This window comes from Cupressus sempervirens, chromosome 9, assembly GCF_028749045.1.
Source record: "Cupressus sempervirens isolate cs-2001-9-10 chromosome 9, ASM2874904v1, whole genome shotgun sequence".
In the NCBI taxonomy this organism is placed as follows: Eukaryota; Viridiplantae; Streptophyta; class Pinopsida; order Cupressales; family Cupressaceae; genus Cupressus; species Cupressus sempervirens.
Window position 1 is genome coordinate 148,676,678 of NC_143126.1, and position 26,044 is coordinate 148,702,721.

The 26,044-nt window shown below is 37.1% G+C and overlaps 2 protein-coding genes across 2 annotated transcripts in view; one reads left to right on the forward strand and one right to left on the reverse strand.

Annotated features, from left to right (window-relative positions):
- Nucleotides 1–26,044, reverse strand: part of PHYLLO (2-oxoglutarate decarboxylase/hydro-lyase/magnesium ion-binding protein) — a 327,122-nt gene that overhangs the window by 252,598 nt on the left and 48,480 nt on the right. Inside the window, exons 4-6 of the mRNA XM_089799357.1 lie at nt 25,094–25,211; nt 24,811–24,927; nt 24,534–24,668 (exon numbers count right to left, since the gene is read on the reverse strand). Of these exons, the coding sequence (XP_089655483.1) occupies nt 24,534–24,668; nt 24,811–24,927; nt 25,094–25,211 (370 nt within the window). The remainder of the gene's footprint in view (nt 1–24,533; nt 24,669–24,810; nt 24,928–25,093; nt 25,212–26,044) is intronic.
- Nucleotides 18,275–20,400, forward strand: LOC149537951 (uncharacterized). The gene is made up of 2 exons (XM_089800191.1): nt 18,275–19,795; nt 19,916–20,400. The coding sequence occupies exons 1-2, from the start codon at nt 19,441–19,443 to the stop codon at nt 20,398–20,400; spliced, it is 840 nt and encodes a 279-aa protein (XP_089656317.1). The 5' UTR covers nt 18,275–19,440.

Consider the following 26,044-nt stretch of genomic DNA (forward strand, 5'->3'; position numbering starts at 1 on the left):
AAAGAAACCTCAGAAAAATCGGAAACTGAAATTGCTCTACAACTTAACAGGAAGACCTGTGCTACTGAAAATTGTGGCTCAAAGAGAATCCTTGGCAAATACATCAAAGTAGAGGTGTCATTCAAGAGGGTTCCTATTAAATTTGAAACTGGCTTCAAAGTGCTTACATATATCAGTGAAAAAGATTAGCTGTCAAGTCCCATTTGCAGAACTAGAAGAATTAAAAATATTTTAAGCTGAATCAATCATTTTAGTTTCAAATGGGCACCTTAAAATTGGTTTTGATTTTCTGTAATATTTACTGAAGTGTTTGAAACACTTTATTTAAAATATAATTCAAAACAGGCCTTTGGATGTAATATAAAAATACTTTTAATTAATTAAAAGGGAAAGTAAAATAAATTAAATAGAGGCCCAAAGTAAGCCTCTATGTAAGAGGCCAGGGCTCCCATCAAATCATCTGTTTCGTCACTTTCGTGTGATGTCCTCTCATCCCAAATTGAATTAAAAACATCATACTAATAGAAAAATAAATATATCATAATAATAAATAAATAATAAAATAAGAAACAATAAAATTAATAAATAAATAAATAATAAAATTAAAATAACATAATAATAATATCATCAAGTCGAGAGTAACTAAGAGATATATAAAAAAATTAATTATCATTGACGACAGTAAACAATCCAAGGATGGCATCTAAGGTATATCAACAATTTTGAGAAAATAAAGTACATATACAATAGCCACTACATAAGGACTTCAAGGTAAGCATTATGACTACCCTATAAGTAATCATAAATTCATTGCGGTTGGAACTTCGAGAGGGCGCCAATAAACTGTCCAGCCCAACTAAGCCTGAGAGCACATAAAATTCACATCAAGACAACTTGCCCTTAAGCCACAAGTGGCAGGAACGTCCAACTATGACTAGTTCCATCCCTTGGGACATCCCACAAATGGCAGGAATATCCAACCATGACCAATTCCGGGTAATCAAATTGCTTCTCAACCCACAAGAGGCAGGAATGTCCAACTATGACCAATTCCATCCCTTGGGATGGAGTACTTAGTTTGGGGGAGCCGGTAAACCACGACTCCCCATCTTCTTTCCTCCAATTCATATGTGATAGATTACAGAATAAATACGTGCACATATATAAACAAATGATTTAAGTATTAACCCCACTGCAATCGATAACTAGCAATGCATATAGCAGATCATTTGTACTCAGTAACTACTAATGCATATTACAAGATTGATTGTATATAGGCAAATCAAATACATCATTATCTATAATTTATTAATTACATATAGGAAGATCGAATACATTATTATCTATTATTGCACATAGACAAAATGAATGCATTATCATCTACAATTACATATAAGCAGATGGAATGCACTATTATTTGTTATTGCACATAGGCAGACTGAATGCTTAAATCACTTAAGTTCCATACCGATTTATACATGCAATGTCACAGCTATATGTATATCTCTATTCTTATTTCTTATATCAGAGTAGTCTCTTAGATCGATTTCTATGATATCCCCGATTTTTAATTATCTGCAGTATAATAAAAAAGAAAAGTCTTGACAAAAAATGGCAAACCTTGTCTCTTGTAAATAATATGCATTTCTATGTTAAAATAAAACAAGCCATAATATGGTTTCTCATTACTTGAGTGATTGGTGTACTTAGACAATCACCTTGCCATCAGTTCTCCATGTAGATGATGAAATTTTAGAATGGCCTATATGATCACTTATGAATGGCACCATGTCATACATACTATATGAAGGATCAGTGAGATGATGGTCGGCTGAGTCCAACCATCATCATGTAACTACCTTCCCTGTTTGCATTTCAATAAATTACACCCATCCACTGCATTACCACAAGCTGCAATGCATCTGACATCCATTACTTGGCATAATTCATAATTGCACACCATTGTATTACATATACGCTGCATTTCATAATCACACTCACTTCCCAATCATTCCATAACTGCATTTACAATACATTCTTTACACCGCTCCATATTTCATAAATGCACTTACATCTTGTTTATAAGAACCAATTATAATCTTAATCGGCTATGGTAAACATATGAAACGATTATTATCGTAATTGGCTAATGTAAGGATGAAGATCCATCAGTCATAAAGTGCGATTCAAGCATAACAACTGGCTATGTTATTAACTAAAACGATCATGAATCAGTTTGAGACATCTAGTCTTCCTATCTTTTCCATCATGAATCACAAGTATATTATGAGAATCGGCTTATTCTCTCGAGGCATCGAAGAAGACATCTTATTTTATATATCCTCATTGGATCTGCTCTTATTGAGCACCAGCCATCATGGCTATTCTCAAGTTGCATCTGTAGATTGTGTAATCAGAGACGGTGTCATTTGCAGGATTATACTGTAATATCAAAAACAGCATTATATGTCTATATTGCACGAGTGAAAGGTACAATATTCAGAAACAGCAATTATATCATTGAAGTGATAACCTTATTGGTCACTGCATATTATTAAATGATATATCAGATGTGGTGTCTTCAGCATTGTAAGCAATTGAGTCTCTTCTTCATCCAGACTAAGAGTTCGCAGAGATTGCCTTCATATATTATCGAAAATCTGAGAGATCGCAGGGATTTCCCTGTAAGCACAACCATCATAGTTGCATAATATTATTGCTATATTAGATAAAGCAAAGAGTGTTAATCTTTACTGAAATAGAAAGATTGTTCTGTAAATACTTCATATCAAGTTGTGGATACTATTAACTATTATATCAAATATCACCATGACTGCATTATTATCAAATCATTTCTGTGTGCGTCATTGTTCAAATCAGTCATTATAGTACTCATATTGATTAATCAAGGATGCAACTATAAGGATTCTAGTTAAATATCACATAATCTTGTTTAACTAAAAGGGCGACATTATAATTTCCTTCATGTCCTTGGGATTCTTGATTTGCTGCATATATATGCTCCTCAGTCTTAGTGAAGGTTATGATCTTTCCCAACAATTGCGTTACTTGCAAGAGTAGTGACTCTTCATCTTGAAAAATTACCACGCTTATTATCAAATATGATTGGCATCATTACGTTTGGTTTATTACTATTGTTAATATTATTGTTATTATTGTTATTATTGTTATTGCTATTATTATTATTATTATCATCAACCTCATCATCATCATCTTGGATCACGGCCTTATTCAAGTTGAGACTGCCAACAAGATTGCTGCAGTAATAGGTAATTGATATTGCTCCTCGTTTGCTGTTATCTTGGGCCAGACCAGACCTTAGAAATTTGTGAAGTCTTTGGGTAAGACAATTTTACTGTTCCTGAGTCTCCTTAAAGCCTCCTGCACTGAGAGATAGGGCCAATATGGATGTTAGAAAGGAAAAATGACACCGTCCAATTCGTTGAAGCAATTCTACTCTAGGATGACTTTTAGGCTTATTAATTAGGGTTGTTCAACTTATATTTGCAAGTAAACTCTCTGAAAATATTGATGATTTACAAATGCAAAATATTACGCTTGTGGTTTTGGTACAAGTTTCATCTCTTATTTGTATTGTTGTGCCGCCTTATCATTATACTTGCAATTTCAATTAAGTGTCACTACTCATAGATTTTCTAAATTTGAAGTGTAGCTTGCTACTTTGGTAAATTGCAGTATTTAAGGTTCTGCAACGCCAAGTGAAGAGAAGTTCATGTAAACTGATACCCTTGAGTATACAGTATTCTGCATAAAGATGTAAGTAAAAGAGCCTCCAATATCAACACTTAAGGATAGCTATTGCTAAATGATACTGCTGTCTACATGGATAGGGTTAGAAATATTCTAATTTATTTTGCTAGATATGACTATAAATTTGGCCACTAATATTTACATTTACTGCCTATATAATATCTACCATAAATTAGCTGTCATATTGAAATTCAAACCTGTTGTTGTAGTTAAATAATAGTATATGAGGGTATATATGGTTGACAATGGTTTACTATTCCAATACACTGCTGGCCAGCATTAATTTCTAGTAAATTTTGGGATTTATAATAGAACGTTTGGTATTTATTCAACTTGCACGTTCTCTGAGATTTTGTCTCTTTCCTGAGGCTGCCCACTGTGATCTTGCTAGCCTATAGAATATTGAAGAAGAAAGAATAATAGATCAGCAGACAAAAACTTTATTTACTTGAGAAAAAATCTTACAAAGGGATGAAGATATAGATCGTATTCAAAAGGGGTTGATGAAAATATACGGAATAGAAAAGATACAAAGAAGTATAATAGAATCAAATATAAAATTTCCTTTGATGAGTATTTTGGGTTACTCAATGTTAGGTATCCAAATAAAAGAGACCTATATAACTACATAAGGAATTTGAGGAAAGAAAAGGAAAAATCAAAAGTTTATAGAGAAGAAATCAGGAAGCAAGAGGAACACTTAAAACCAAAGCTTCAAGACAATTTTTTACAGACCAAACCATTGAGAAACATCATTTTTCATAATTGATTGATATTCTTTTGTCATAGCTTCTTTCCAGGCTAGATGTTTAATAGCATCAGAAGGATTGGTTGGCTCTGTTTTGGATAAATCAATCATATTTGTTGCATAACCAGAGAATCTTTTAGGTCTTTTACTTTCTCTAACTGATCTTGAAGGTGCAACAACATCTTGAGCTGCTTCAACTGTTTTTATGGCCCAAAGTGGTCTTTTCTTTGAATTTTCCTCAAGGTTCATATTTTCATTTTTTATCTCTTCTAGGTTCTCCCTCTGGGATTCAGATTCACTAATTCTTTCACAATTTGATAAAGGAGAAAGTTCATTGGAACTTAAGGCTCTTTTGAATGCAAGATCTTCCTCAAAGATAACATCTATGCTAAGTTCAATAGTTTTCTGTTCAAGTATGAAAATTCTATATGCTTTAGAAGTTTCACTATACCCTTGTAATGACCCTCTCTATAAAGGCCACAGAAACCCTCAAACTGAACTTAGGAATTTTGTCAAACACTTGGCGTGTAACAGTAACAATATTCAGAATATGGTAATTTCAGATTTGATACTTTCAGAATATAATCACAGAATTACAATATATATAAAGCCATTGAACTATATTTCAATTACAATGCAATAAATTCTGAAATTATTTTATTACCAATTCTGGACTGATTATTACAATGACTGTATGACAGCAATTTTACCCAAAAATTGACATATATTTCAGAATGCAAGAACCTGGTTTGAAGAACTATGGAAGAACACCACGTTTTGCTGCAGATCGTTGATGAAGACCTCCAACCGCACCCCTAAACTGTCCTTAATTTGCTGCTGCTGCCCAAACTAGCAGGGTCGTACCAGGCCGTACCTGTACGGCTGCTGAAATAAAATAATATTAGGGTTTTGGGACCCCCAAATGCAAGGAAAATGGGCGCCTAGGGTTAGATAGTAACCCTGTAAAACCATAAAAAATAACTCCAAGGGGTTGAGGAGATATGAGCAATTATGTGGTTCTGAACCCTACTTTGCCAATTCTGAAAATGCACTTATTCTGTCTTCAAACTCTTGTCAAATGCTTCTCCAATGATAGGGCAAATCTGAAATCCTTATTCCAACCGAAAACAAACCCTAACAATGAATTCTCAATAAGCTCCAATGAGATGGCTGAATACCAACTCCAATTATGCAACAATTCAGGTGATATTTCACACCCTCAAAGTCGCCAATCCAAGGGAGTGATTCGTTCCCAAAGATCGAATAATTTGCAGATCCAAAGTCCACAAATGTCTTCACAATGAAGAAGTAGAAGAGTTCTCCAATCCAAGCATGTCCAAATGAGAGGCCCAGCCCTCTATTTATTCACTTTTCTAAGAAGTTGCTAGAACTTCTAGAAACATCCTTTATAATTTCTCATTATAATGCACTTTTTTATAATAAAGTAATTTTATAAAATAAAAAGTGCAACTCAAATTAAAATTATAACATGTGGGCCCCAATATCACATAATGATAAAATATAACCTCTTAACACTTCTTCAAGAGCAAGATATGACTATCTGATCCGCAGAATTGACTCTCTTTCCACACCATTTGCCTACGAGAGTCTGGAATAGGCAAATCCATGATCAATGCCATGTCGAACTAAAGAGGGGACATTACAGTCCGCCCCTCCTGAAATTGCTTGGCCTCAAGCAATCTCAACGCCGGGTGCTACAAAATAGCCTCCCCCTCCCAAGTAGCATCCTCAACAGGTAAATCTTTCCACTTAACCAAGTATTCTCTGATCACCCTTCTACGAAGCTGCTTTTCTCTGCTCTCCAGGATGGATTCTGGTACTAAAATCAATTTTCCCTCATCGTCTAAAGGAGGTAATACTGCAGAAGGCACCACATTCTGACCCAACGCCTTCTTGAGGCGTGACACATGAAACACATTGTGCACTCTGCTGTCTGCGGGAAGCTCCAACTCATAAGCCACTTCACCAACTCGCCTGATAATCCTGAATGGTCCATAATAGCGTGGCTTAAGTTTCTCTGCCCCACTCTTCTTAAGAGTAGATTGCCTGTATGGCTGCAACATGAGGTAAACCATATCATCTACCTCAAAACTACGCTCAGTTCTCTTCTGGTCTGCATACTGCTTCTGTTGGTTCTGAGCTCTTGCAATATTGTCTTTGAGGGTAGCAACTATATCCTTACTCTCCTGTAATAATTCACCTGCACTAGGTACCCGGCTGTCGCTCAACAACAAATCCAAGAAACTAGGTGCTTCATAACCGTAAAGTGCCATGAAGGGTGTCATCTGTATAGTCATATGATATGTAGTATTGTAACAATACTCGCAGAGATATATCCATCTGACCCAAGCTCGTTGCTGAGCTGCCACATAATTCCTTAAATACCCTTCCACCCATTTGTTCACAATTTCTGTCTGACCATCGGTTTGTGGGTGATAGCTAGTGCTGGGTGTAAGCTCCGTGCCACATAACCGGAATACCTCCTGCCAAAAGTGACTCATGAAACGGCTATCCCTATCACTCACAATGTTCTGAGGCAAGCCGTGCAATCTGAAAACCTCCCGAAAGAAAACCTCTGCCACCTGAGCTGCTGAATGTGTAGTGGTGATAGGAAAGAAATGAGCATATTTCGTTAATCTATCTACCACCACATAAATACAATCTCGTCCTTGTACCTTGGGCAAACCTGTGATAAAGTCCATGGAGATGCATTCCCACTTCCTGTTGGGAATCGGAAGTGGCTGTAGGAGCCCTGTCGGATAGCTGTGTTCTTGTTTGTTTTGCTGGCAAACAAGACACTCTCGAACATACTGCAAAACATCAGCTTTCAGCCCTTTCCAAGTGAACCGCTCTCGAACTGACTTGTAAGTCTTGAAGTACCCGGGATGGCCTGCTATCGGTGAGTCGTGAAGTGCTCTCATAATCAGTTGCTTAACCTTCGATCCTGGGACTAGGTAAATCCTGTTCTTGTAAATGATCAAATCATCCACAAGTGTGTATCTTGTATCAATCACTGTTCCCTCTACTATATCGGAGGCCCATGTATCCCTGGCATACTCTGCTATAATCAAGTGTTGCCAATCCTCTGATATCTGAACCATAAGAGTGAGGTGTGGCCTTCGAGATAGAGCATCTGCAACAACATTCTGAGTTCCCTTGACATATGAGATGTCAAAATCATATGCCTGCAACTTACCCACTTTTGTTGGCGATCATTCAGGTCCTGCTGTCCCAAGAAATGCCTCAGACTGTTATGATCAGTTTTAATACAAAACTTGCTACCCACAAGATATTGTCTGAATTTGGCCAAAGCATGCATGATGGCCAACATCTCCTTATCATATATACTGAATGAACGCTCAGGGCCTCTGAGCTTCCTGCTCTCATAAGCTATGGGGTGCTTATTCTGCATAGGTACAGCACCTACTCCCTCTCCAGATGCATCACATTGAAGCTCAAAATGGCTTCGTGAAATCAGGTAATGCTAGAACTGGGCACGTAGTCATTATCTCCTTAAATCTCATAAAACAGTCCTGTGCCTTCTGAGTCCACACAAATTCCCCTTTTTTCAGTAAATCTGTCATGGGAGCTGCATGTCGTGAGTAGCCACTGACAAACCTGCGATAAAAACCACATAAACCAAGGAACCCCCTCAACTGTGTAAGGTTCTCTGGTGGAGGCCAATCAACAATAGCGCGAATCTTTTCAGGATCCATCCGCACTCCCTCTGCACTAATGATGTGTCCTAAATATAACAGCTCGGTCATCCCTAAGCCACATTTGGACTCCTTTGCATACAAGGACTCCTTTTGTAGAATGCTCAACACCGTCTCCAAATGCTCTAGATGCTCCTGCCATGATCGGCTATAGATCAAAATGTCATCAAAAAACACAAGCACGAATTTCCTCAACTGATGGTGGAAAACTCTGTTCATAGTGGACTGGAAAGTGGCAGGTGGATTGGTCAGGCCGAAAGGCATGACTACAAACTCAAAGTGCCCACAATGACATCTGAAAGCAGTTTTCTCAATATCCTGTTCACGGACTCTGATCTGGTGATATCCTGATCTCAAATCAATTTTCGTGAAATAACAGGCCCCATGCAATTCATCTATCAACTCATCAATGCGAGGAATAGGATACCTGTTCTTAATGGTTCTCTTATTTAATGCCCTGTAATCAATACACATCCGAAGCGTTCCATCCTTCTTTTTTACCAAAACAACAGAAGATGCAAAAGGTGACTTACTAGGTCGGATGTGCCCCATAGCTAGCAACTCCTCAATGGTCCTTTCGATCTCATCCTTGAGTCGCTTTGGATGTCGATATGGTGTGATCATGATAGGTTTAGCACCTTCCTCCAGTTCAATAATATGCTCAATACCTCTGTCCGGTGGCCTGCCTGGTGGAATCTCACTGAATAACTTTTCGTACTTAATCCTCAACTTCTGAATATCAGGATGATATTCCACCTTATGTTGCTCCTCCTGTGTAGGTATCAAAGTACAAACTGCTGCCCACTCTATATCATTATGCCTAGTTAATCTCTCCAGCCGCCTAAATGAGATAGTCCTGATGTCTCCATTACGGATAGCCTTTAGCACATGAATCCTACCATTCATTTCGAATTGTATCTCCATATCCTCTAATCTCAAGGTAACCACCTTCAATGAATGTAGCCACTGCATCCCAAGTACTATGTCCATGTCACCCATGTTGACCACATGATAATCCGCCTTAAACTCATAGTTGTTCAAGCGCAAAGGTAAGTCTCGTACCATCCTGTCACAACGAAGAGTGTATCCATCAGCTACCTTGACTCTTAGTCCTTCGAACTCCTCAGTAATGAGTCCACGCTTCTCTACAAATCGTGCATCAATGAAATTATGCGTGGCACCTGTGTCCAACAATGTAATAACCTTCTGTCCAGCCAAGACTCCCCGAAGTCTGAAAGATCCCTCTCTCTTAATACTAGACAGTCGTGCTTCCTGTAAATGTAGCTCTGTTTCCTGCCTTTGCCCTGCACTGTCTATCTCCTGCTCTCCCTCTGCTTCATCAAGATCCTCATCATGATGTTCTGAACCATCTGAATCTGAGCCTTCGTAATAAGCCCACATTGCCCGGTTGGCCTTCCCTTTTGGCCTCATAGGACAGTCATGGCCGTACTCATACGGGCCTTTGCAATAGAAGCATAGCTTCTTCCTACGCAAGTCATTAAGTGTCTCCTTGTCCAGCCTCTTACTTTCTTCCTTAGGTAGCCGTGCCTCTCTATGAAAGGGTTTCCTGTCCTTATCTTTTCCTGAAGGGAAACTCTTTGCCTGAAATTTATTTTTAGAAGCTGAAGAGGAATCCATGTCACGAGCTTTCTTAATGGCTTCCTGCAAAGTGGGAGGGTTGAGAGCTTTAATCCACCCTCTCAACGGATCAACTAACCCATCCATAAATAAAACCAATAGCCTTCGTTCAGATACATCTGTTACTAACACTGCAAGTTTCTGAAACTCTGAAATGTATGTTTCCAATGAGCCCCACTGTTTAAGCTGGGCTAATTCCTTGAAATGGAGTTCTGGATCTTTCTTATCAAAACGTTCAATCAGTCTCTCCGTAAACTCCACATATGAGGTAATGTGTGCATGACCCATAGTGATCATACCATGATGCCACCATTCGTGTGCTAACCCATCCAGGTGAATTGCTGCATACTTAATAGCTTCTTCCTCAGACATAGGATTCAATTGAAAGTATGTGTCAAGCTTTTGAACCCAAGCTCTTGCTGTAGACTTCCCCGAGCCATCATAATATGGTAACTGTAGTTTTCCTACTTGCTTTCGTAGCTCATAGTTCTGAGTCCTGTCTTGTCCACGGGGCATATGCTTCATCCGCACATCCATATACTCTCTAAAGGTGATTGCAGCTGTAAAATCTGGTCCTCCTGCTTCCCAATCTCTCCTCAGCTGATCCTGTATGTCAGTGATCTGGGGTTCTGGTACCGGCTGCTCTGGAGCTCTAGGAAGGAACGTAGGAATCATAGGCCTCGAACTTACTGTCCGAGCTTGCTGGGGGGCATGACCGAAATTGTTCCCAATTTGTTCGCCTCCATTATGTCTCTCATCCTGATTATTCCCATTCTGATTGTGACCATTCTGATTATTTCCTCCACCTATGTTAGCGTTCAACCCCATTTGTCGAGCCATCATCTGCATCATAAGCTCCATTCTCTGATTCTGTTCTTGTGCTCTTTGTTCGGCTAATCGCTGTCCCTGTGCTAGGGTGTCTAATAACTGTAAAAATCTTTCCTCTTGCGGATCTGGACCGGCATTCCCGCCTCTATCCATATTGTAGTCGTAGTCTTGATCAAAAAATACCTCCTCTGTGTCTGTATGACTGGATTCTATGTCCACCTGGATAGATGAGCTAGACTGTTCGCTCTGCAGGTCAGAAATCCTATCTTGTCTTGCTTTGGTATTGCGGAAATTATAAGGCCTTTGTCGCATGCTCTGATTTTAGTGTTTTGACATTTCGTCAAACACTTTCCCTCCTATCCAGCTGTTCCAAATTCCCTATAAGACCTCCACAGGATGGCAGGACTTATAGCTCTGATACCACTGTAATGACCCTCTCTATAAAGGCCACAAAAACCCTCAAACTGAACTTAGGAATTTTGTCAAACACTTGGTGTGGAACAGTAACAATATTCAGAATATGGTAATTTCAGATTTGATACTTTCAGAATATAATCACAGAATTACAATATATATAAAGCCATTGAACTATATTTCAATTACAATGCAATAAATTCTGAAATTATTTTATTACCAATTCTGGACTGATTATTACAATGATTGTATGACAGCAATTTTACCCAAAAATTGACATATATTTCAGAATGCAAGAACCTGGTTTGAAGAACTATGGAAGAACACCACGTTTTGCTGCAGATCGTTGATGAAGACCTCCAACCGCACCCCTAAACTGTCCTTAATTTGCTGCTGCTGCCCAAACTAGCAGGGTCGTACCAGGCCGTACCTGTACGGCTGCTGAAATAAAATAATATTAGGGTTTTGGGACCCCCAAATGCAAGGAAAATGGGTGCCTAGGGTTAGATAGTAACCCTGTAAAACCATAAAAAAATAACTCCAAGGGGTTGAGGAGATATGAGCAATTATGTGGTTCCGAACCCTGCTTTGCCAATTCTGAAAATGCACTTATTGTGTCTTCAAACTCTTGTCAAATGCTTCTCCAATGATAGGGCAAATCTGAAATCCTTATTCCAACCAAAAACAAACCCTAACAACGAATTCTCAATAAGCTCCAATGAGATGGCTGAATACCAACTCCAATTATGCAACAATTCAGGTGATATTTCACACCCTCAAAGTCGCCAATCCAAGGGAGTGATTCGTTCCCAAAGATCGAATAATTTGCAGATCCAAAGTCCACAAATTTCTTCACAATGAAGAAGTAGAAGAGTTCTCCAATCCAAGCATGTCCAAATGAGAGGCCCAGCCCTCTATTTATTCACTTTTCTAAGAAGTTGCTAGAACTTCTAGAAACATCCTTTATAATTTCTCATTATAATGCACTTTTTTATAATAAAGTAATTTTATAAAATAAAAAGTGCAACTCAAATTAAAATTATAACATGTGGGCCCCAATATCACATAATGATAAAATATAACCTCTTAACACTTCTTCAAGAGCAAGATATGACTATCTGATCCGCAGAATTGACTCTCTTTCCACACCATTTGCCTACGAGAGTCTGGAATAGGCAAATCCATGATCAATGCCATGTCGAACTAAAGAGGGGACATTACAACCCTACAAGGATACCTTTCTTCCCAAATGGTTCTAATTTGGTTTTCTTTTCTTTTGGAACATGAATGTATAGAAGACATCCAAAAATTCTGAGGTGACTTATATTGGGTTTTATTTTAGTAAATACTTCTTCAGGGGTCTTATCTTTAAAATAGGAGTGAGGGCTTCTGTTTTGAATGTATACAGCAGTACAAGAGGTTTCTACCCAAAGATAGTATTCTAAATTTTGGTCAAAAATCATGGCCCTAGCAGCTTCTATAATTGTCCAGTTCTTTCTTTTAGCTACCCCGTTTTGTTCTGGGTTGTAAGGAACAGCGTACTCCCTCTTGATCCCTGATTCTTTACAAAGCTTTTTAAACAAGTCTAAGGTATATTCTCCTCCATTATCTGTTCTAAGGGTTTTAATTTTATGTCCTGAAAAGTTTTCAATTAATGCTTTGAATTCTTTAAATCTTTGTAGAATTTCTTCTGATTATTTGCATTTTAAGAAATAAATCCATGTTTTCCTAGAGAAGTCATCTATGAACAAGACATAATACTAGAGTCCTCCAAGGGAGGAAACGGACATAGGTCCACATAAATCTGAATGAATTAATTCTAGTACATTATTTGTTTTTCTAGTACTATCATGAAAAGGACTTCTAGTACTTTTACCCAGGGGACACCCTTTACAAATACTAGGGTGATCTTTATTTAATTTTAGTAATCCAGTAACCATCTTTTCCATAGTTGATAAAGTTTTAAAGTTTAGGTGCCCTAATCTTCTGTGCCATATTTCGTTTGAATCTTTAGCTTCGTGAACTAGGGCTTGAATGGATTGATTGGATTCTACATTCAATTCATACAAATATCCCTTTCTTTGACCAATTAATTTAGCTTTCTTGATGGAAGAGTTTTAGCCCAAGTTAATACTTTGCCATCCACGAATGCAACATTGTGTCCATCATCTTCAAGTGTTGTTATTGAGATTAGGTTTCTTTTAATCCGTAGTACATAGAGTACACCTTTAAGAAGAAGAGTATTTCCTAATTTTAGTTTCAAAGTACAGCTTCCAATTCCTTCAACTAAGTGTGCAGAGTTATCACCAATAGTAACTTCACCGTTTACTTTCTCCGATAAGGAATCTAGAGTTTCTTTCTATCCCGTTATATGTCTGGAAGATTCACTATCTATTACCCATACCTTATTTGAGATTTCATTTGATAGAGAGGAATACAAAACACGATTCTCCGGATCATAAGTCTCTTCTTCTCTAATGACATTTTTACAATTTGCCTGTTGTTTGGAGTTTTCTGGACAATTAGATCTATAGTGTCCAAATTTTTCACATTTGAAACATTTTATCTTAGATAGATCTTTCTTAGGCTTTCCATTCTTCTGATTTCCCCCTTTCTTTTTGAAGTGTTTTTTCTTGCCTTTATAGGAGTTTGCATTGAGAATGTGAAGTTCTTCATCTTCTACTTTTGGTTTTCCTCCTTTCTTTAGCTTTCTTGACTCTTCTTGAAGACAATCATTCTTGAGCCTGTTAAAGTCCGGAAGTTGATCTCTAGCACTTATTCCTTGTACAAAAGTTTCCCATGATCCTAGCAATCCATCTATGGCCATGAGTGTTAGTTCGATGTCATTAATGATGGTTCCTATGCTTGACAATTCATCTCTAATGCCAACAACTCTTAGGAAATAAGAGTTTATTGATTCTCTTTTCTTTATTTGGATGTGATTCAGTTGTCTTTTTAATGCAAGGACCTTGGATGCATTGTTTATTTCAAATGCATTCCGTAATGCGTTCATCATATCGTAGGCAGTTTGGTGTTTGTAAGCATAGGTATGATATCATTCTTAACTCCATCCAAGATGATTTGAATGGCTTTTCTATTTCCATTGGTCCATATGGATTTGTGAGGTTCAACTGGTGGCTGTTTGGATGCTCTATCAACAAATTGTTTAACACTGTTTTCTTCAAGAATCATGAAGATTCTCAATTTCCATGCTCCAAAGTGTTCCTTCCCATCGAATCTGTCCTTAGGCCTGATTGTATATGCCATTGGAAATGGAAGACAACTACTGAATATATAAAAGTTTTGATTATTGAAAAATTTGCAGAGCCCTAGATTTGGTAACTAGGCTCTGATACCATGTACAGATCTGCAAATTCGTGAGCCTTAGAACAAACTCGGAGTTGCTGAGAATGATCTTTCCAACAATATGTATATTCAGATTTGAGAGGCAAATATTCTTATGTGCTTACTGCAGGTCCAGGCCTCTAAGTTCGAACTTGTGTGATTGAACAACTTTGCTATGTATTCGTGGGAAGAAGAATGCTTGTAGATTAGACTGCTTGTATTGTGTGTTCTCCAAACTACATTCTCAACCCTATATATATCCAATCTAGAGGGTATGTCCCTCAAGGGACATGACCCTTAGTTTAGGCAATAAAATAGCATTAACCCTAAATCGCCAATTTCCAGTATTATGTTAAGAATAAACACAACTAAGCATTAGTTTAGTTAAACTCAAAACAATAACACCAATATGAGAATCGCCGGCACCTATAGGGAATATATAAAAGTATTATTTGCCAATCTTTGGACATATATTATGCATACAAGAAGGTATGGCCTGTACTAACAGACTTGTAGTATTATACAGGTTACTTTCTTAACATATAATATATTATATCAACATTGTATGTTAAGATTAAATCAATCTGACTGTAGCTATAATCTTAACAATGTTGATAAGCAAGCTATTACAAAAAATATTTAAGCTATTAAATAAGATATTTTGGATGATCCTAACTCCAAAAAAATGAGCCACAAGGATAATGGTGTTGACGATATCTCATAAGTTTATATTTTGTCAAACAAATAGGACTCCGACTACAATTTGTGATGGTTGAAATGGAATACACCAATCACAATAGAAGGACCACCAAGGTTCCCCACAAGGGAAGTCCAATTAGTACAAAGGTAGGTACTAAGGCATGATCTTCTTAATGTGAAGAGTCCCTTGCTCCCTCCCTGAGAGAAGGAATCATAGTGCAATGAAATCTAATCCACAAAAGTAAGTGCTATGAAATGACAAAGAGGAAAAGAAGGTCACCAAGATTCAAACTTGAAAACAAATTGTCAAACTGCAGAGGAAACTGAAGTTGAACGAGATTTGGAACTAGGAGACTAAAATCTACAAACCCTAAGAATTTGGAGGCTCCAAGGAAGGGATGACCTAGAAGGTAAGGGATGACTTGAGGGACCTAGTAAAGGGAAATGTCGACCTTGACCCAGTTTGCAAAAAACGTTTTGAGATCCAAAGCTCCCACAAAATCGGTATATATTCATATTTGTGGAGCAAAATATACATCATTATTTGTGTAAGCAACAGTATTAAGGTGGAAAAGAAGTTTGAGTGCAGAGGGTTGGTGCTCTCGAAGATAGCAAAGGGAGTTATAGCTACCTATGGGTCAAAGCCTACGAAGTGTGGGAGTTGGAGCTTCCAATGAGTTGGTACTCATATACATTGGGGTTGGAGCCTACAAATCATTGTAAAAGAACAAAGTTTATATAAAGGCATTTATTGTTGTGGTTTTCTCCCGTATTGAGTTTCCACATAAATCTTGTGTTATTGTGTTCATATGCATAATTGTTCATTTCAGCATTTGAAGTTAATTGTTTGGATAAAAGTTTAAATTGGAAAATTCGTTACTATACTGATTCACCCCCACCCCCCCGAACCCCCACTCTCAATATATTCATGTGCTCTTCAACATCAAGAGTAGATCCTTTGTTTCACCATGCTGAAATAGTTTTAGTGCTTAATCCCATGAACCAACGCAAGGATGATTCTTTCATTATCGAGGGATATAACTTCAACTTCTTCTTATCAGTAGTATAATAAAATGTTTGATACAATACTTTGAACTCAAAAAGGAATTGGTCAATATCCTCATAATTTAGTTACCCTGGTTTGTTGGTATGGCCTCTGAACCAGGTCTAGGTTTGAACCAATACCTAGTTTGAGTGTAGTTCGTCAAAAATATGACCATGGTTTGATTTGAGGCAATCAAGTTCGAACTAGTCCCAAGTAACAACAAATCCAGGCGAATTGGTGAAAAAAATATTGAATTTGCAGTGAACCATATCGAACTCAGCCTCACGAACGACATTTATGTCGGTTTTTGGACATATTTTAGAATTTTTTGAGTTCCTAAACCCTAAAAAGTGAATGTAAATGGTTTACGCTGGCTGCTAACACTCATTTGTGGTGTGCAAAGAGGTTATTCTATCTTGAGCTTGAAGAAGATGATGAATATTAATAAATTTTTTATCCATTAGTTGAAACTTGAACTTGAAACAATGATACTTGAACTTGCTGTTACGATTCATGAATCAAGATTTAATTTCAAAGTTTTGAATCTTTAATGTTGAACTAAAAACATATGATGGTATGATCACAATTCGTAATGCCATGATTACAAGTTTAAAGCAGTGTAACGGGACTCGCCGAGTCAGAGGCAGAGTCCACCTTTCCGAGGCAGACTGCCTCTTGACTCGGACTCTGCCAAGTCCTATCCGAGTCCTGCCTGACTTGGCGAGTCCATGGACTCCCCTGACTCGGCGAGTCCCGATGCCAAGACTCTCGCTGGTGGGTAACAAGTAAAAAGGCAAAAAAAACATAAAATGCTTTGTTTAATTGAATTTTTTTGGTTTGTATAACATGTTATTGACCTAAAAAGGTCATTCCACCATTTTTTTGTGCTCACAAGAGAGAGGAAAGAGTTAGAGAAGAATATTGGGGTTTTGAGAGAGAAATCAACAAACCGGTTTGGTCTCCCGTATTGATTGCTAATAGTTTGTGCATCTTTCTAGCTTGCATTAAAGCATTGAGAGGAGCTTGAGGGAGCATTTGGAGGAGGTTTCTACAAACTTGCATTTCCATTATTTGTGCAAATTTGAAGAGATAAGCTACAAGTTGTTGTTGCATTTTTTTGTGTTGTTTTATACTATGTTTTAAACTTTTACATTCATATTTTTTAAGTATTTTCACTTCTCATTTTGTTTAAATTTGTTTGGTCTCTACACTCTACTACTAGTCTACTATTTTTTTACTTCTCATTTTGTTTACATTCATATTGCAGCAGGCTGACAGCAAACAATAACTTATTGAAATTTGATATAATGTCTCAACAACAAGGTGAGGGAAGTGGAAATAGGCCTCTATTTAACCCTAATGCAGACCCAAGTGCAATAGCAAGGGATAGGGCTTGGAAACATGCCATCCTGGGGCACAAAAAGGGAGTTGTTACATATTGGCATTGTGGTGTGGTATATAATGGGGGAGGAATAAATAGATTGAAGTATCACCTAGCACATATACCTAGACGTGATGCTAAAAAATGCAAAGATGTACCCCAAGATGTTATGCGAGACATCCAAACTCTTCTAGAGGAAAAAATGGAGCAAAAAGAATTGAAAAAAAGCAACATGAAGAAATGGCACAACTAGCCGGAGCCCAACAGGGGTCTTCTAGTTTTCGTTCTCCATTATCCACTGCTCCACCTACGGATACCACTGCTTCTATGAGTGTGAGCATTGGGCCTCGTATTCCTAAGCAAAAATCGACACTTGATTCTATGTTTGCTCCACGCACGGCTCCAGGTTCACAGCCATCGCTTGAGGGCATGGGTTGGAACAAGGATAAACATGATTATGCAAAATTGGCACTTGGGGACTTCTTCATCTACAACAACATTTCATTCAATGCAGCAAGGTAATTATTTATGTAAATTTAAATTTAAGTCTTCTCTTGCTTTCAAAGTTACAAGTTTCAGCTTTCAACTTTCAGCTTTCAATAATATGTTTATTTTGTTTATTTTAATTTGTATTTTGTTTTCAAATTTATTTATAATATACTAATTTGTTTAACTTGAAATTTTATTCTATTTGTTTTAGGTCCCCTTATTGGCAAATTGGAATCGATGTTGTTGCTGTTTGTGGTCCGGGGTTCAAAGCCCCTAGTGCTGAAGAGCTAGGAGGCCTTATTTTGAACCAAAGCGTGGCTGATGTACAAGTTGAAATCACGGAGCAGCGTGAGGTGTGGAAGAAAAAAGGTTGCACCATCATGACTGATGGTTGGACTAATAGAAGGAGTAGAACACTCCTCAACTTTCTTGTTTCTTCATCAGGTAAACTATAATTGTACTTAGAGTCTTAGACATTAAAAATTTTGAAGCAGAACTTGTACTTAAGTGATTAAGTTTATAAATTTTGAATTTATAAATTATGATTCATCATTAATCATTATACTAATTTGTTTCTTTTTCTTTAGGTGCCACGGTTTTTTTGAAATCCATTGATGCCTCAGGAAAAACAAAGAATGCTGAATATCTTTGTGGGATAATGGATGAAGTGATAAAGGATGTAGGTGAGGAGAATGTGGTGCAAATAGTTACTGATAATGCAGCAAATTATGTTGTTGTAGGAAAGCTTCTTATGGAGAGACACCCTCACCTATTTTGGACCCCTTGTGCCGCTCATTGCATTGACCTCATGTTAGAGGATCTTGGTAAACTCCCTTGGATCAAAATAGTTATAGAGCGAGGAAGGAGTGTATGCAAATTCATATATAATCATACATGGGTCCTCAACCTCATGAGGAAACACAATGAGCAATGGGAGTTGTCTCGTCCAGGGGTCACTAGATTTGCAACCAACTTCCTCACATTGAAATCCTTGCTTGATTCAAAGGGAAGTTTGAGACGTATGTTTGTTAGTGAGGAGTGGCTTGCATCCTCATATGCAAAGACCACTGCAAGGATTGCTGCAGCTGATCATATTTTTGACGAGCCCTCTTTTTGGACACCTATTGCTGATATTGTGAAGGTAATTTTCCTTTTTGTCCTCATTTCAACTTTATTTTGTTTATGAAATTATGTTATAAATTATTGTTCATTTTTTAAAGAAAAAACTTAAAGCTGATTATTTCTTTTCCAACTTTCATAATGATTGCAGTTTGTAAAGCCACTTATTGTTCTCCTACGAACAGCTGATGGAGAGAAGCCCTCAATGGGCTACATTTATGAGGGCATGGATAGGGTGAAGGAGGCCATTCGCACTTCTTTTGCAGGGAATCGAGATAGGTATGGGCCTATATGGGATGTCATTGATAGACGATGGCACAATCTACTTCACAAGCCTATACATGCAACGGCCTACTTCCTTAATCCAGCATACCAGTTCAGCCCACATTTCAAGGCTGATGATGAGGTGTGGAGCGGCCTCTATGATGTTATAGAGAGAATGTCACCTAATTCAGCAGTTAGCACAGATATAGTCCGTGAGATTGAGCTATTTAAGAAAGCTCAAGGGGACTTATTTGCACGAGAGTTGTGCAAAAGAAATAGGACAGCATTGATGCCTGGTAAACACTAAAAATCTTTGATTCTAATTTCTACATCCTAATTTCTAATAGTAATTCTATTACCATCTTAATTTGATAAATTCAAAGTTATTGATATGATTCAAAAATTTCTTGTTTCAGATGCATGGTGGGAGATGTTTGGCACAAAGGTGCCAAATTTACAGAGGATTGCGATTCGCATCTTGAGCCAGCCATCTAGTGCATCAGGATGCGAACGTAATTGGAGTCTTTTTGAGCACATACACTCAAAGAAGCGCAATAGGTTGGCAGTGCAAAAATTAAATGATCTTGTCTTTGTTCACTACAACCTTCGCCTTCGCCATAGACAGATCCTTGGCACCGATACAACTCCGATTATATTAGAGAATGTTGATCCTTATGCAGAGTGGAACACAGAGGTGGATGATCTTGTCTTCAGTGATGAAGATGTGGAGTGGGTAGATCAGGTGGATCGAGAGGCTGAGGCAGTAGCGATGGCAGTTGAGGAGGCTATAGCACGAGGAGACAGAGTGGACCCTGAGGCTAGGAGTGATGGATCCGAGGCTGATGACGAGGATTATGTGCGTGAGGAGGATGATGATGATGAGGATGAGGAGGAGGTTTAGGGTCAGCCTCAGACACAGGCAAAGAGGATGGCTCTAGAGTCTTCCATGACTTATCTTAGGCGCACTTGTAGGAGCACATAGAGGATGGCTCTAGTTGTTATTTTGATATATGTTTTGAACCTTTGAATTTGATACCATGGATTTTGTAATCCATGAATGTTGTAGACATTTGAGTCTTTGATATTGGAGTGACACTATGTTTATTACTTTATAGTTTAAAACTTTATATTGTGGTTATTCAGTTTTTTTCCTTCAAAAATTCGCTTTTATACTTATGTGATCTATGCAAAATTGTGTATGTGTATTAAGTAGGTTCTATTTATATCAATTATTGTGTATTTGATGTTAATTGACTAAAAGATGCAAGAAACAATCTTAAAATCCTTAAAAATCTTTGGATTTCATGAGTTTTTCAATTTTCCGAGTCCTTGCCGAGTCCGGTCGCCGAGTCCGAGTCCGAGTCGGATTTTGACCTTTCTGAGTCAGAGGCGAGTCTGAGTCCCGTAACACTGGTTTAAAGCTTATGCCTATGGTGTTTTTGTCATTTAACTGATTAAATCATATGATTGTATGATATTATGTGACAATACGATGGTATGGTCATGATTCATAATGCCATGATTACAAGTTCAAAGCCTATGCCTATGGTGTTTTTGTTGTTTAAATGATTAAATCATATGATTGTATGATACTATGTGACATTTTAATTTTAACTTATGCTTCGCTTCATAAATATGTATATATATAATTTTTTATCATTTTTACATGTTTTTGTATGAACAAACCCAAACCCCTTTCCAAAATTTTGCTGTACCAACGAACCGGTTCTTTGAACTCGAACTTCAAATTGAACTCAAACGGTAACTAAGATTTCATGATATCAAAGCAAATTTTCAAAGAATTTACTTTTTCTATAATTCGTGTTTTGGGTCTGTGGAATATGTCTCTGTATTTTTTGCTTTGGGCTACTAGTAATCCAGAATACCATTGTGCGATTTCCAGTCAAACATTAGCGTTTTTTCTTGGTGTCCATCATTAGAGTTTGCAGTTCTATTTTTTTATCAGCCCAACTGCGTGACAGTCCAACTCAGCACAAAAGCCAAAGCCAGCCAAAATAACACGACTCTGTCCACTTTTTGGCATTTTTTGAATGTGGACCAATATCTGAAACAAAAAGGGCACGTTGGTGGTATTTTTTTCTGGCAGCACAGAAGCTCACAAAATTAGCTTTGCCCAAATTTTTTGACCCAGCGGTGTTCTGTGGCATTCTTTTCAACATTTTTCTACCACATTACTTTGACTAGAGCAATATATCTCTGCGCCTTTTGGACGTTTGCCACCACATATAGGTGTTTCAGATTTTTTCCAGACTCACTTTGCTGCCAATTTCAGAATGTCATTCCAAATTTTTACGAGCTTTTTTTCTCGGAATTTTCTTCAGCAAAGACCTAATCTCTGATTTTTGGGTATTCAGTTTTAGGGGTTTTTAAACCCTACACCTGATTAGGGTTTCCTATTCTTTTTATTATTAAAAAATATTTTTAATTTTGCAGGTTGACTACCTTCTAATTTTGTATTTCAGTATTTTCTAATGTTTCCATTTTGCACTTTATTGCAATGCCCACCTCGATTTTTGTGCCTTTGCAGGGTTGAGCAGCAACCTCTATTTCAGTGATGACATCTATGACCAATATTATGTTGGAGAGCAATCAGCAATTCAACGGCTGCAATTACAACACCTGGAAGCAGCGCATGATGACGATATTTGAATATCATTGGTCTTGCTAATATCGTTTTGGGTACAGAACCACATCCTATGACAGGTCAAACAGATCAGGATAAATGGGATGAACAAAATTGTGAAGTTGTCATGCTGCTAGAACTTTGAGTTACAGATTATCAACTCCCCCATGTGCCTTACGATAAAACAACTAAAGAAATCTGGGACATCATGAAGGTTCTATATGTGATGTTCAACAAGAGTTGCACTTTCTTTCTGAAGAATTTGTTGTTTTCTATCATGATGGATGACAAGACAACTCTCCAAACACATTTGTTGAAAATAAAAGATCTACATGACTAGTTAAAGGCTATTGGCCGCAAGATGGAGGAAGAAGATGGTAGTGATCATGCTGAAAAACCTGGCGTGATCCTATGAGCACTTTATAGAGAAACTTAATATTACTTCTCCTACCATTCTTTGCAACAAGCTTTTGTAGCAAGATAGATGGAAGGAACAGTTAGTCATAATAGTTCCTCCTCTTTTGAAAAAGTGGCCTTTCCACCACAAGCCTCAAACAAGAACACAGGTGCCTCTTAATTCTCTCAGCAAAAAGAATCAGGGGAACCTCTGACATCTTCAAAGAAGAAGAGTGTTGAGAGCAATTATTGTCTTAAGCTTGGTCACATGAAGAAAGATTGCAGGAAACAGTTGGCAGCCATGCAATCTTCATAGGAATGGTCTCAGAAGAAGGCTTTCTCTGTGTTTAGATGACTAGGAGGTTGCCTCCTATCAATTATGATCAGCTTATAGGAGGATTATAATATTTTTTCCTCAAAAATAATTTGGTGGGTCTTCATAATTATTCTCCTTAAAAAAATTCAATTTACCATTTTACCTCAAAATCGAAGTATCGTATTCTCATATCCATATTCTTTGATCTGTATCTCTGCTTTTGTTTGGTTTTGATTGATTTTTTCCCTCACAAATTATGTTTGGTTTTGGTCGACTTTTCTCCTCAAAAATTACTTACTAGTTTTTGTAATAAGAAAAGTTCATGTGGGATGTTATTTTAGGGTTTTTACCATTTTACTCCAAAAAAATGATGTTTTGTATTCTTCAAATCATATGGTATTTTGCAGTTCAGTTTGGGGCATTCTGCTCATCTGCAATAGTTTGGAGGATTCCACAGATGTTCTCAATGTATCTTTATTTCCAAGGAAGTACAGTTTCGTCATCCAACATTAGGTTGGATAATTGTGTGATGATTTCTGATCAGCGATTTTGCGAATCTGGGAGGGTCAGTGGAAGAGTCTGTAGAAGGCTATAATCTCACACCAACAAATCATTTTGAAGAAGGGGACCACTTTCATCTTTTCTTCTAGCTACACTTGGTTATTGACATTTTGCAAATCCCGGGAGGGTCTTAGTAGCAGTGGAATGTTCTGAAATATTTGTGACTACAAGACATGTATTCTCTTCTGCAGGATAGTAGATAGAATGACCATTAAGGGAGTATTAGAATATTTTTAATATCTCACTATATTTAGCTAGTTCTAGTTAATGGTCACTTAGGCTTTCTTTTTAGGTTCCTCTTTCAATTATATTTATAGATGTTGTCTTTATTAAACGAATATTGCTTTTTTGTTCACACTATAATTATCAACTGTAAACTCTATTTAAGAGTTCATTGCTGATGCAATTCTATTCTATTTTTCCATTCATTCACTTTTTAACAATTTCAAATACATGTTTTGCAAAATGAGACCATGTAGAAAGAACCTCTTAAATCAAACTTTAGGATGCATTTCAATAGCCAAGCTCTTCAAAGTTTCCGAATAAAAGAAACCCAAAAAATGAAGTTGCCAAATGTGTCTTGAACAATTAGTTCTTGCAGTAAGAATCTCAAAAATCTAGATTGTTCAAAGTGTTCCATCATCGAGGATATTCTAAGTTGCCAAACAAAATTTGTATTTTTTCTATAGAGATAAAAACATCATATACTAACAAAGAATTGCAACCTTTTCCAAGACTCTCAATTACTTACACTTATAATGTTGGCTCAAGTCTATCAAAGTCTATCAACACGTGTCACTAACACATTGTATTGTTAAAGTGCTAAGATACTTTTAATAGAACAGAATGTTCCATCATCAAGGATATTCTGAGTTGCCAAACAAAATTTATACTTTGTCAATAGAGATATAAACATCATATACTAACAAAGAATTGCAACCTTTTCCAAGACTCTCAATTGCTTTCACTTATGATGTTGGCTCAAGTCTATCAACACTTGTCACTAACACATTGTATTGTTAAAGTACTAAGATACTTTTAATAGAACAGAAGTGACTGTATGCATCTTCTAGTATACCGGGAAGGTTTTAGTAAAGACTGAAATAGACAGTATTACCTTCGAAAAACTTGAGCCAGACATTTTTGATAATTCCTCAATAGCCGCTTCCCAAAAAGGCTCTTCGGGGACATGGCTCTTTTTAATCCCTGATAAATGAAGTCTTTTTCCAATTTCCATCACTTGACAAGAGACCTTGCATAAAATGTGTTATAGAGACATAAGAAATTAAAAAATCGGAATCTCAAAGAAAAACAGTTCAATTCAAGTAAGAGGCCCATATAAGGAATGAAACTGCACATGAAAAACTTATCAAAACCGCTGGAAAAGACTTCACCTGCTGCAAAGATAATTCAAGTGCATTGATTGAATCTTCAAAGCCTCTTGAGAGGGAATGGTCCCATGCAATGGTTGCTGCTAGAATAGTATAGTTCTCAAACTCATCCAATTCAATCTATTCATGCCTCCCCTAGTGTTAGTCCCATAATCCCTTTAATTAAAATGAACAAGAAGTGATTTAAAGATTAGGCGTAGATGAGAAAAATGAAAATTATTGAATTGACATGTGTTTATTGGTAATTAGTTTTGGTAAAACTCAATGAGAAAATTACCACTTTTACCTGTGGAACAAAAAAGTAGAAGGAACCAAATTCCAACCATTCAATTGCTGTCTCTGTATTGGAATTGAAGCCAATGGATCCATATGCTCTTATAAGAGGAGAATCCACTGAAAGAAACCTGCCACAGAGGAATAGCTAATGGTTATTTCTTGATACAAACCAAGCTTGTACAACAATAACAAACAAAATAATACAAGATTGACCACATTACATGAACAAAATGTTACATTTTGGTAGAAATCACACACAAAATATGTAATAGTCAAGGGAATCAACAGTTTGCAATACACAAGAAATTATTTTAATCCCATAAACGAAAACGTATCAAAGTAGAAAATAAATAGTAATTTCTTCAGGATAAAGCAACTAACAATTTGGAAAGGTCTCAAGATGTCACAAACTGGGATAGCAAAAGCATCATATGGACAAGCATCAATATCACTACATTATGTTGACAACATTTTAATTACACACCCTACGTGAAAATTTTGGTGATTCAGAAAAAGGATGACTGTTAGATTGTAACCCATATCTAAAGGCTGCAATTCATGTGCCTACAACACATGTTAACAAGCAACAGAAAAATAGACAAGTGGTATACAACCCTAAATAAAATCTTGTTGTTGCTTACAGGATCTCTGATAGAAATACTGGTCAAGATAATTACAGTCTTACCTTTCTTAATGCTGATGTATAAATCTTCAGATTCAATCTTCAATGGCCAATGCTAACAATGTGTACTTTGAAACTGCAGGTTAAAGAACGATCTTGGGACTGCAAATATGTTAGTACTTGATATTGCATTGTCTCCAAGTTCGGTGAGCATATATATCATATAGAAGAGACATGCCCCCGTAGGGGCATGACTCTACGTGGCCAAAGACGTGGCCCTACGTGATCATGATTCATACCGTAAGTTCTGATTAGTTAAGGATAACAAGCCCGATACTT